This window comes from Electrona antarctica, assembly GCF_951216825.1.
Source record: "Electrona antarctica genome assembly, chromosome: 7".
In the NCBI taxonomy this organism is placed as follows: domain Eukaryota; kingdom Metazoa; phylum Chordata; class Actinopteri; order Myctophiformes; family Myctophidae; genus Electrona; species Electrona antarctica.
In genome coordinates, this window is record NC_136812.1 from 31008592 (window position 1) to 31021639 (window position 13048).

The 13048-nt window shown below is 43.1% G+C and overlaps 1 protein-coding gene across 3 annotated transcripts in view; it reads left to right on the plus strand.

Moving 5' to 3' along the window:
* Window positions 1-4472: 4472 nt before the first annotated feature.
* Window positions 4473-13048, plus strand: part of LOC306925806 (nardilysin-like) — a 32433-nt gene continuing 23857 nt past the window's right edge. Inside the window, exons 1-4 of one of the 3 annotated variants that reach the window (XM_079504889.1) lie at window positions 4473-4599; window positions 4816-4901; window positions 9009-9229; window positions 12365-12575. In XM_079504889.1, the coding sequence (XP_079361015.1) occupies window positions 9012-9229; window positions 12365-12575 (429 nt within the window). In that variant the 5' untranslated portion in view covers window positions 4473-4599; window positions 4816-4901; window positions 9009-9011. Of the gene's footprint in view, window positions 4600-4815; window positions 4902-9006; window positions 9230-12364; window positions 12576-13048 lie in introns of all 3 variants that reach the window. The other 2 variants (XM_079504890.1, XM_079504891.1) reach the window with 2 other exon arrangements.

Sequence of the window (13048 nt, forward strand, 5' to 3'; positions counted from 1 at the left end):
AAAGGGTACATTTATTCCCTTATTAGCCTTAAAGCACTCTGAATTACATTCTATATAAATGTAGGTATACAAATCCAGTTCATTATTATCAATATCAACCGATTTGAGCTTAGAACTTACTCGTCTCGTGTAGCCAGATGATTGCATGCACGCACGCACGCACGCACGCACGCACGCACGCACGTACGCACGCACGTACTAAAACCTGGGAGCTGACCAGTACATATTGACCATTCACTTCCACACACAGATTTATTTTCCTGACGGTCCTGGGAATCGAACCGGGTACCTTTTCGTAACAAGCGCACTCCTCTAACAAATTGGTTTGTTTTTGAATTAACACATTTTTGCCACCCAGTCATTGAACTTAGATGTCAGGAGGAGATCCCAGAATGTCTGGCTACGCGAGACTAAAGCCGGCTACTTTTATTTTTCCGGTTTCGGAAAGGCTTCTGATCCGAAGAAAAATTCTGTGTGTTGTCCCTGATGTAAATTGAGGGGTGAGAGGAAGCTTAAATACAAAAGGATTATACTGCCTCAAAACGCCTTTCTGAGTTCTGAATGGCAGACCCCACCCACTATAATAATCTGCCCTTATACTGTAGTTAAATGAATCTGCCTATAGTAACACTGCGGCTTGCTCGGTCCGCTCAAGCCACTGACTCATTGCAGTCCTGGAACTGATAGTACTTCCAGGAACTTCCCCTGAAGTTGCTGTGGCAAATCTGTCACGGCGGTATGGAAGCTTTGCCATTTCTTGCTTACACAGGTGGTGTTATGCATGGTCCCTCAGAGAGGGATTTCATACGTGTTTGTATATGAGACTAGCACATTCCTTAACCTCCTTACGGTGAGACTAGCCTCCTCAATCAATCAACTAAAAACGATCACTGCTTTCACCGCTGCAGAATGAAGCCTTGGACAGAATGCGGAAACAAAACTCAATATATTACACTGACCCACCTTGAACGTCTGGCCAACTTCTGACCAATCACACTGTCCGAACTTTCTTCGGCTAGTCAGAACATCTCGGAGGTGCAAGAACGTCAGAAACAAGAGTTCTGACAGGCACTGCAGAAGTTCCTGAATTACGTCATTTTGTAGTTCTTGCGTACCCTGTAAGTTGGTTGATGTTTGTAGGCTTAGGTTCCAAGTTCTGCCAACCAAGTGTAATATTTGAAGTGCTAAAGAGGGTTTTAATCGTCAGAGTCCACACATACTCACACTTAACGTTCAAGTTGGAGACAGACCAATATGGCTAGTACGGTAATGTTGTTTAATATGGTAATATGTTACACAGTAAGAACATGATGAGAAACAAATACAATGATCAAAGATTGCTGACGTTGGCATCAGATATAGAGAGATACCTTGACCACGGTACTGGCGTTACACCTGGAGTTTGTCCCCAGGGGTCACTGCTGCATCATGGCTGCACACTGCTAAACAATAGTAGCTATAGGATGGGACGAAATGCAGAGGAGAAATATATCCAAGGGGACAATAAAACATCCAATGCCATATTATGGTATAGTTTCTGTGACAGTCTTATGTAGAGCTGTTGAGTTAAAAGCACACGCTTAGCGCTTATTTATAAACTTGTATTTCCCACTTAGCAGGTAGAGTCATGTAGCCCATATATTAGCAGTGTTTCTTTCATTTTGTGTGTGTGCGTGTGTGTGCGTGTGTGTGTGCGGACATGTGTGCACGTGTGCGTGTGCGTGTCTAGAGTGTATCTGTCCTATTCCATATGCCAGACTATCTATTGCGTGTTGAGTTCTATGGGTTTGGTGTCGTGTGCAGTATCATTGACTGAAGTGTGCTATTTACTGACGCCATGTCAGCTGACATATACATACGTAAAACATAAAACCATGTAGAGAAAAGTGATACATGTAGAAAAAGAAAAACAACAATGGAAAACCTTTTGTGGATTTATCATTGACTATTATTACGAGGATGATGATCATTTAAAAAAATACTGTACTAGTATAACCAATATATCCTGCCAAATTGTTAAATAGAAATCACAGCGCACGTTTTCTGTGTGTGAACCCCACCATGTGTGTCTTCATATTGATGAAATAATACAATAATATTATTATTGGCAATGTCTTCATATGATTATTTTTTATTAAGTGACTTTGTAAATGATAGAGCTAGGACATTCTACTGGTGTTTAGTATGAATTTATTTTTATGCTGTATTCAATTCCCTAGAGAGTTTATGTAAAGTTATTGATGTCTTACTTACAGTCCTCCTGTACGAGGGAGAAGCACAAAGTGATTGTACAAAATATTGTGAATGTTTGTAAATTATAGATACAATTTAGTATAATAATGAATAAAAAAAAATCACAATCTTTATCCAAAGATTGCTTTGTTGCCTTTTTTGTCTCAGAAAACACAGATTGTTATTTCTTCAGCTGTACTTTTTAAATGTACGGTATGTTGTTTTATATATTTAAAAGGTAGATAAAACAAAAAAAACATTGCATGGATGCACCTTGGATGTATCCTCAGTGATGTATCCCAAGGTCATCGGGGTTTCGGGTCTCTCGAACATCATACTCCTCACTCAGGCGACCCAGCCGGGGTGATCAAGTCCCGACTTACGTCCCAGTAGCTACCCTCGATCAGTCCCATTAGGGCAAGACCAGGGCCACACAATCTGTTGGAACTACTCTGCCAGGACTGGGAGGTACGCTTCTGGTCACCAGGTCCAGGACCTGGGCGTTGCACCAGAGTCACAGCACCAGACACTTCATTCAGGAGTGGTGGATTCTTGAGCCGCAATGGTTCCGCAGGCTCCACTTGTGGCTTGAATGGCCCTCCTAAAGGCCTCACCGAGGGTTTGTTGGGCTTCCTCCTCACGGAGGACACAGGCTGGGGCGCCAACCCATACTGCTATATTAGATAGATAGATAGATAGATATGTCTACTTTTAATCGTATATCATTACAGTATATTTTACATATATTTTTGTGTATCGTTCTAACATGTAACTTAACACACCGGGACCGGTCACAAGGACATCCCACATTAACATATGTGGATGTTGGCGCAAAGCACCAACGAGCTGCCCAGATGTATGGAGAACCGGGATGACTGGAAGCGATGATGGAGGGCTCGTCTGAGGACGACCTAGAGAGAGAGTGCAGATACCTTGTATACACTTCTTATACTGTATGTTGATTTGAGAGAGAAAGCAATATTGCATAATTATTAAGACAATCATCTGGGGACCCCGCCAAAATAATTTGGGGACCCCCCCAGTTTGGGAACCACTGCTCTAAATAAAGAAGTATTTAAGTAATACTAGTAATACAGTGCCCATATATCTGGGCACTGATTTTCTGAGTATTAGACCAGACCCATTGAGAGATGTTGAACTCTGTCTTCAACTTCTTAGAGCCCACTCATACTAGCAAAGGGAGCAGGGGGGAGGCAAGTCCTGGGTGAGTCCTTAGTAGTTATTTTAGTTTACAGAGTCTAAACCGTAAACAACAAAATCCCCAGTGTTAAATACACATTTGTGCACTCTTCTGAGTTAAGTGTTTTACTGTGTGGATATTGAAATGCATCATACAATGGAGTAATGTTCAGTATCATTCACACATTCATTAACATATAGATGTGTGACTAAACAAATGCAGGCATAATTTTTTTAATCTATATGACCGTGGCACTATTTATAGACATTGAGCTCCTACACTTAATGCCATGTCACGGTGGTGTCATTGGAGTAAAGTAGGCTGAATACAACTCATGTGGTCAGGAGAAGTGAGTAAGTGACACTTCTTATTTTATGGTACCAGCTGACCTCCAACACAGGGTCCTTTTTTGTCCTGAATTTCCATGTAAGGAATTTCATCCTCAATTTGAGATTAGAGATTGCAGATTAGATTACACAAATTATTATTATTTTTCTTTTTAAGCAATATTATTATTGCTCTGGCCATTTGGCTGACAAGCAATGGCTTTTCCTGCCTTTTATTTCCTTCTCTCCCTACTCCCAGTCCCTAGTACTGAGGGCATATGCCAAGACAACCACCTAAGGTGGTGGTTGTAAGTGGCTCTTGGCATTTTTTCTTTAAATCTTTTTTCCCTGATCAATCCCTTATATTTTATTTTATTTTGTATTATTATTATTAATATTATTATTATTATTATTACACAATAATACACAATAACCAATACATTTAAGAAGATTAGTCATAATATATACCATTTATTCCTGTTATTAATTTTCCACACAAGGCTAAACTATTTGAAATGAACTAAAATATAAAAGATAATAAAAATAATAATTAATTCGTTTATTTTTATTTTATTTAATATTGGTATAATTGAAATTATACCAATATTCCTGTTGTTAAATAAACTAGCTAAAAAGGGCAACAGGTACCCCACTCCACCAAGCCTCGGGCCAATCAGGCGCTTCGTCTTTGAACAGAGGCATTGGCTCCACCAATCGCGTGCGGCCTTGCAGACTTTGTTTTGACTACATTGATGTAACCATATGTCTATGGATATAACATGGTTAGACCGTTAGGTTGGATATACAAATCAGTTCACCACGCTCTCACACTAACTATAGGTGAGTTTATTATCTTCATTGTTTTAATCAATCACATCTTTGATACGCCGTCACCCGTAATTCATTGCAATATTGTAACTAATAAACGGCCATTCATGTTATTGTACATTGTGTGAAGTGTGTTAGCCGGGGTTAGCCTCCATATAGCCTCCTCAAGCTAATAATGAGCTTTACTTAACTAACTTATGTGTGATTTTTTTTACTCATGGCACAAAGCTGTCGCTTGCCGAGCAGAACACACAGCTCGAACAATACTCTGAAGATCAGCAGTTTGTCCCCGAGCGACACCAGGGCCAGTCAAGGTGGGTTGAGGATAAAATATGCTAGGATAGTAGCAGTGATAGAACAAGAAGTACTCACATTTTGTCATCAATACCCTGGCCTATCTTATTGTAGAACTAGTCTGTAAGGCTGTCTGTCAGACTGTCACTAGCCCCATATGTGCCCTCTCCCTACGCTCATTCTCATCCAAAATGTACTTACAGTACCAAAGGTAAAAGTACTAATTGTGCAGAATGTCTCATTTCACTCAAGTTTTCAAAAGCAAAAAAGCTTTAGAAAATAGCAGATTACAAGCACACAACACACCGCAAATTAAGTGACGCATTGTGAGCTTGTAGATCGGCTATTTTCAAATTGCCAAAGAGTGTATATATATATACAAGTTTTTAAATAATTGTAGTGGAGTAAAAGTACAATATTGCCTTTGAGTAGAAGTTAAAGTATTGCAATTTGGAAGTACTCCAGCAAAGTAAAAAATACCTCAACATTGTGCTTTTTTACCCTTAGTTATAGATAAGTAATAGATGAGCTCTGGAGTCTTCTTTGTGTTTTAGAATCAGGATCATCTTTATTGTCACATGATCACAGGTTTAGATGTAAAGAAGAGGGTGAAATAGATTTTTCGTTCATGCTCCATCCTTTGTAGGAAAGGGCAGAAGGATAGAGATTGAAGTCAAGAGTAGGGTGAAAATCACACCTGTGTGAAGTGAGTGGGGTCCCCGGGGGGTCCCCGGAAGTTCCAGACCCACAGGAACACGCCCAGGTGACAAGAGTTACCGTGTGGGGGTCCCTCTACTGTACTGTACTATCACTGTACTGTACTGCCACACCTGAAATCATCATAAGACACATCTTACAAAAATTGAACAAATCTATGATGGCCTGTGCTGAACTATTGCTACTGCCATTTAGCGGTGGATGAGTTAATATATGTGTGTGTGTGTGTGTGTTAAGCCCTAACCACACCAAAGGGTCACCATGCAACTCCTTGGGTCCAAACAGTTGCAGGGAGTTAACGCTAAAACCGTCTCAACCCTTTGGTGTGGTCTTCAAGAATCATACGTATTAAGTAAGCGAAGAACCTAACAGTGGAATATCTATATAAGGAAACTACTGTATGCGTATACAAAGGTCGCCTTCACACCAGAAAGCTTTACTGCGATTAAAACGAATCCTGCTGCACATTGTCGGAAAGTGCGCTTCGTTTGGCAGGTGTGAAGCCTCATTCGAATCCTAATGCACATCAAAGAACCGCATTCTACTCCGCCAAAAAACGGGGGTTTCGCTTCGCTTCTAATAGCATTTGATTTAGATTCGGTGCAGGTGAGAATGCAATCCGCAGCAAATAAAGGAAATTAAGCTAAACACAGTTGGAGAAGGGATATTAATTTTACGCAGCGCAAAGATGTCCCGTTTAACCGTGGATAGATGTGGGCAAATAAGGAGACTGAAGCCCTCATTGAAATATGAGGACGAAAACACTGTACAGAATATTCAGTCCATCTGTGCGTAAACATGGAGTGTTGTCACTGCAGTGCTGTCACTGTGTGGGGAGAGAGTGGGAACTTTCTTCATGTCGATAAACTTGTAAACGGAGGTCGGATTCATTTTGTGCTGCTGTCTGCGCTGTGCCTCCACATGCCCAAAAGAACAGTGCGTGCACACACACACACACACACACGCGCACACACGCACGCACGCACACACACACACATGTGCACACAAGAGTGAGAGAGAGTCGTCTAGTCCCCGACACACCCTCATTTTATGTCCTAACTAGTACTCAACACCATACAGTAGATTTCACTGTGTAGTTGTCTCCACCAGGCCGAAGGCATGGGGAGAGAGTATGTTTTGCACTCCGTCCGTGTGTGTGTGTGTCCTTCCGTCCGTCCGTCCGTCCGTCCGTCCGTCCTTCCGTCCGTCCGTTACCAGCTAATCTCCGGTACCATTGGCCCGATCCATGCCAAACTGTGCACACACACTCCATAGATACCAACGATGAACCTCTGCCCCAAATATTCCTCAACGGCCTGTTATAGCGCCACCATGAGGCCGATTTAGGCAAAACACATTTCTGTACATTACCCGTACACATTTTATCCATACATCACACAATTCGGTATACACTATCTACATAGTCATGTGATCAACACGGATTTGCACCATTTCCCATCTTCCATCCTGATTGGCTAATATTGGCTTCCAAAGCTCACATGAATGGTCCGTTTCGAACAAAATGCCACAAATCACAAAAACAGTGTGCAATTTCCGTGAAATTATACACGCACATTTCCACTAGGCCGAGGATGACATGCCACTCATTATTTTCCAAATCAGCCTCATGGTGGCGCTATAACAGGCCAATTCCTGTTTTTAGCTATAACTGCATCAATCTGTATACAACTTATGTATGCGCACTCCCTAGAGGCCATGGAAAAACATTTTCCCTGCATCCCTCCACATCTGCCGGTTATAGCGCCACCATGAGGCCGATTTCTGCTAAACACATTGCTTATGTTAGTCGCACAGATTTCATCCAAATCTCACGCAAATCGGTACACACGATCTCTGTAGTGATCAAGACGAGTCTGTTGGATTTCTCAAAGTTTTCAGGAGTGGCCTGTTTCGTTCAAAATGCTGCACATAAACAAACAAACAAAAAAACATGTTTATATTACTCCTAAACATTTTGCCAAACATCACACACCGTCCTATCCTCCTGGTGGAGACCTGTGCCCAGAAGGGCACTTTTTCTAGTTTATGAATGGAACACATTGATGAAGTTCCCTGCTGCGTTTCCAATTGCTGCGGATGACAGCGCAGTGTGAAGGCAAACCGCAGCAAATTAAATATGCAAGAATCCCAACTTCTCCACCCATTTGCATCGAGTCTAGCGAAGTATTGGGTGCGAATGCGACCTAATTGACATAGGTTGAGCCTTTGCATACGCTGTGGCCTGTAAGGTTGTCGTGGCTAGGGCAAGTGCTGCGGGCTAAGATGGAGTCTGACTTGAGGTGGGTTAAATAGATTTACTAAAATGCATTTATCTCAGATTCTTGGTGATTGCGGTTGAAACATAATTTTTACTTTACAGTGCATAGCCTTTGTTTACTTCCTGTTCAGTGTTCACATCTCGGGACCCGTCGGCCTTCAAAATAAGGGTCTTTACTGAAAAGATGGGCGGCGGTGGCTCAGGGGTAGAGTGGCTGGATGGGAACCGTGAGGTTGCCAGTTCGAACCCGGGCTCCCCCAGAGTTACTGTCGAAGTGTCCTTGAGCAAGACACTGAACCCCAAATTGCTCCCGATGTGCTAGTTTGTGCCTTGCATGGTTTCCGCTGCCATCGGTGTATGAATGTGTGTGTGAATGGGTGAATGTAATGCACAATATCTGTAAAGCGCCTTGGATAAAGGCGCTATATAAATGCACCATTTACCATTTACCATTTAAAAGACTGTGGCAGTGGGCGGAATAATTTATGAATCAATTATCTGGCAGGGAATGTTAACACCCTCCGCGCCATTGCCGACGATTAAAGTCAATTAAAGCTTAATTTTGATACTGGCGCTTAACGCCATTGCCGACGGCCTTCGGCAATTGAGCTTTTATAGCGCGTTCGATTGCTCGAGCCAAAATGCTACTCACGTTAGCCGGTTAGCTAGCTGTGTTGTTAGCACAGGACTGGATCGCCCATTTTAGATCGTCGTCGCCATAAGCATCCATTCTATCCATTTCTTTCAATCGCCTGTAACTCCTATTCCTTGTCCCAGGTGGCATTTTGGGTCAAAACAGCGTTTCTTTGACGGCACAGAGCTGACAATCTAGAGCTCTCCGGAGCTCCGGCCTGGATTCACATTGTAAACAAGGCCCATCCAGCTGTGTGAAAACTCCTAACATAGGACTACCGGTTGTGGACCGGAAATGGCGGCTTTTCAAAATAAGAGCTCAAATTAAAAAAATGCTGGCGTGAAATTGAATTAGATCCTAATTTTTCAATAAATGATAGCGGTCTAAGCTGTTGCTGTGCATAGAACCTATTTGTCAATAAACATTTCAGTCAACCGCTCAATTGTGTTCTCCTCATGGGGCTGACGGTTGCAGCTGTTCCATTGTTCCCCCGTACAGGAAATGCCTCAGACCAGTAAGTCGATGAGTTTGTCCGGAGGATCCACGGGGCAGGTGGCTGCACCGGACCAAGGGGAGCCTCCACCGCCACCTCCAGCAGAGCCCAGGGGTCCGGAGCTGGCAGCCGGGGAGGACAGGGAACCAGAGAAGGTCTCGGAGCAGGAGGAGGACCTGGGCGACCCAGAAATGATCAAGTCACCCAGTGACCCCAAGAAGTACAGGTGAGACTAGTTACTAAGTGGTTATGTCACATGTTTTGTTTTTATTTATTTAATCAGGGAAGAACAATTGAGAGCTCAGGATTAACCATCTACCATTTATTGCAATGATATTTGGCGGTGTGACTGCTGTGATACTACAGATTATATGTGTAAGGATGACACTAGCCTGGCCCAGCCAGCGTGATTTCTGGTCTAGAGGGGCGGGTGCCGCTGGAATCACGGCGGTGGATCTATTGGTTCACAGATCTGAGCGCCCGCCCCCCTCCTCCCCTCCCCTCCCTGGTAGAAAACAGCAGGGAACACAAATTTGGAGCTACGCCCCTCTACACTGTAGTACACTCCCTCTCCTAGACCAGGAAATGTGGCTAGTTCCAGGCTTTTCTTTTTCTTGTGAAAAGCCTGCGGTCTCCGAGGCTAGGATGACACAGAATCCTGAGATCACAAACTCCCCATAAGAAGACTAGCAGAGCCCAAAACGTTATTAGTATTACATTGAACCTTTCAATGGCATAAGTAAGATACACACATACAGGTATCAACAGTACAATCTGTGTGGGGGCACGGTGGCACAGTTGGTAGTGCTGTCGCCTCACAGCTAGAAGGTCCTGGGTTCGATTCCCGCTCGGGACGCTGTGGGTGCTGGCGGCGTGTTTCCTCCTCCGTGTCATCAGTGCCCATACCCGAAGGCGGGGTTGGCGAAAGGGCCTTTCTGTGTGGAGTTTGCATGTTCTCCCCGTGTCCCCTAGGTTAGGTACCCTCACAAAAACATGCAGTAATCCTGGTCTCTAAACTGCCTCCCCCTGGCCAGCCGGGGCACCTGATGGAGGGGAAAGGAACTGGTTGGAATAACGTGTTCCTTCCACGCGATACGTCCAACCAGGGAAACTCCCCCCTGTCAGGTGTAAAGGAGCAACTTGGACACTCAGGCATGAAGGAAGCATGAGTTCAAGTCCGTTGCTCTCCCCATGTCCCCCATATATGGGGACTAGGTTGGCGGAGGGTGTGTAGAGCCCAGGATCACATTAGATAATTGACACAGGGGTGAAAAATATGTTACAAAATCGTGGGATAAAAAAAAAAAAAAAAAAAAAAAACAGTACAATCTGTGGATTGTACTGTTCAATGAATCAATGTGGAAAACTAAATGCCACAGGGAGGAGGTTTGTGGAGGTGGAGGGAGTTTGAACACTGACAGGCTGTTAGTTGGCATGTTAGCAAATGAGACTGAAAGGAGATGCGTGAGGTTGAATGTGGAGACCGACTGACTGTTGTTAGTGAATGAGAATGGGGGTAGAACAGCCTACCTGAACTATCACGCTCAACGCGCTGGATTCATACCAGTCTACGTTTTGACCTTCCACCATTAGCAGAGTGTCCATGTCTTCTCTAAATGTTGTGTTCCTAGGTAGGGCTGCCTGCAACTATATCCATATTTCATGGCAATTATTAGACAAAACTCGAATCGACGCAAAAACATTCTAATGGACCTTTATGTTTTTTATAATCGACTAAAATGATAGTCTGATTTAACATTATGCCCTATGCTCATTTTTCATCAATCATTGGCAGATTGTTCCGGTCTTCAATTAATGTTGTTCATAAGTCATGCAGCTTACTGTATATGTTGGTACAGTGGTTCTCAAATCTTTTTACTTAAAAACCCCATTCCCATATTTCTGAATCCGATTATCCAACTACAATATTTATCTTAGAGTGGATTATCTTGCAGTAAGTGCTTTGACGTCAATCTGTTCAAATAATGTGCAATTAAGCATTGCTTTCTATTCAATTTGAACTCTTTACAGATTTTACAGCATGTACGTTTTACAATGTTTTATCATTTTGGCCTGTGTGGAGGGTGATATTTGTCACTGTACTGTACTACTCCTACGGGTTGGGGCGGCACCTGTCAGCAGGGAGTGTTGGGCGGGAGGAGTACGACGAAGGCTCTATGTCCTGGTGGGGGCTCCTCACTGGCACGTGAGTCAGTAGGATGCGACAGCAGTGACAACACAGAAATGTGTGTGGGGAGGAGTTAAATAATTCTAAATAATCTTTTTCCACTATTTGTCGCAGAACAAAGTACAGCATATAAGGGTTACGCGGTTAAGTACATAACTTCACATAACTTCCGGGTATGATAAAATGATAAAAAGTCTTAAAGTCATTAAATTGCCTCCTAAAATAACAATATTGTAGGCTAAAATAACAAATATAGGGACATGACCCCTGGGGGTCCCAACCCACAGGTTGAGAAAACGCTGTACTAGGAATCCAAACACATTTGGCGAATACCAGGTCTCCCTCTCCTGACCGAGAGAGGTAACTGCAATGGTGTCCAATCTACCATAATCATACATCTTTTAGTGTCTGGTCTCACGACTCTCACCGTCCGTCTGCTTCAAGTAACTTTGTTCCCAACCAGTAGGTGTTCAGTAGGTGTCCTACCAGACACCAGGGTCTTATTTAATTGTCTCAATTGAAGAGTAGGGAGACCACCTCCAATCACTGCACATGTACTAGTTATTGTAAGGGATAATGTCTGGCAGGTAATTGTCGGAAGATAATTCACCGATGTGAAGCGGACACCATAGAGATGTATTAGATGTATTAGTTATGTATGTTACATAACAACATGAACATATTTCATTTGCAAAAGTGTGTGTGTGTGTGTGTGTGTGTGTGTGTGTGTGTGTGTGTGTGTGTGTGTGTGTGTGTGTGTGTGTGTGTGTGTGTGTGTGTGTGTGTGTGTGTGTGTGTGTGTGTGTGTGTGTGTGTGTGTGTGTGTGTGTGTGAGAGAGAGAGAGTGCAGTGCGCAGTTTATAGTTAAGGGAGGCAATAAAACAACGACCTCTGCATCCACGGGATGCACTACTGTACTGTTTTTTTATTCTAGTTTATTTTGCTAGCTTTAGTTATAATAATCATTTCTTCTTCTGTTTTCTACATGAATATAACCACATTATAACCATATACAATTAAATGGGAGTTAAATTCTGCAATTTGTAAAAATGGCAAAATACTCCTAACGTCGTTGAAGTGGGACTCATAAAATGTCCCTGGGACTCCTCTAAAAGACCATCCCTGCATCCCGGGACTCATTACATTGAAAACCTATTTACATGCGTACTGCAGATACATCGAGCTGCCCAACGGCCTCAGAGCTCTCCTCATCTCGGACTTCAGCGCTGCGGACGCAAAGGAACGAAGGAGGGAGGAGGAGACTGAGAAGGAAGCAGGAAGGGAACAGGAAGAGGCGGGGCCTAGAGAGGAAGAGGAAGGAGAAAGTGAGGAAGAGGAGGAGAGCGAGGAAGAGGAGAAGACCAGAGGAAGCTCTGAGAAACAGGTTGGTTGCATATCAGGTGTATGCATTATGATCAGTTGATCACTAGAGCTCAAGGGTTTTCAGACCAAGGACCCCTTAGTTAAGAGAGGGATGAAGCAGGGACCCCCACTACATATTGCTTGTTTCCATTGGGGTCCTTTTGTACTCAATTCATCAAAACATTTAATGATAGACAAATATACAATACTACGTACATGTGTGTCACTGAGGTGTAGTGTATCTTGTTGACCATGCCCTAGAGGAGGTTGCACCCCACTTTTCACAATGCATTATGGGATAAAAATGAGTCCAATAATATCTAGGGTATAATAATGATCACCATGCATAAATTACGGACACCACTACATAATCGGTGTAATCACACTATATGTATTAGTGAGTAGAGGGGAGTGATTTCAGATACAGCCATGGACAACAGTACCCATGGATCACGAAAACAAATTAATATTGTGTGTGTGTGTGTGTGTGTGTGT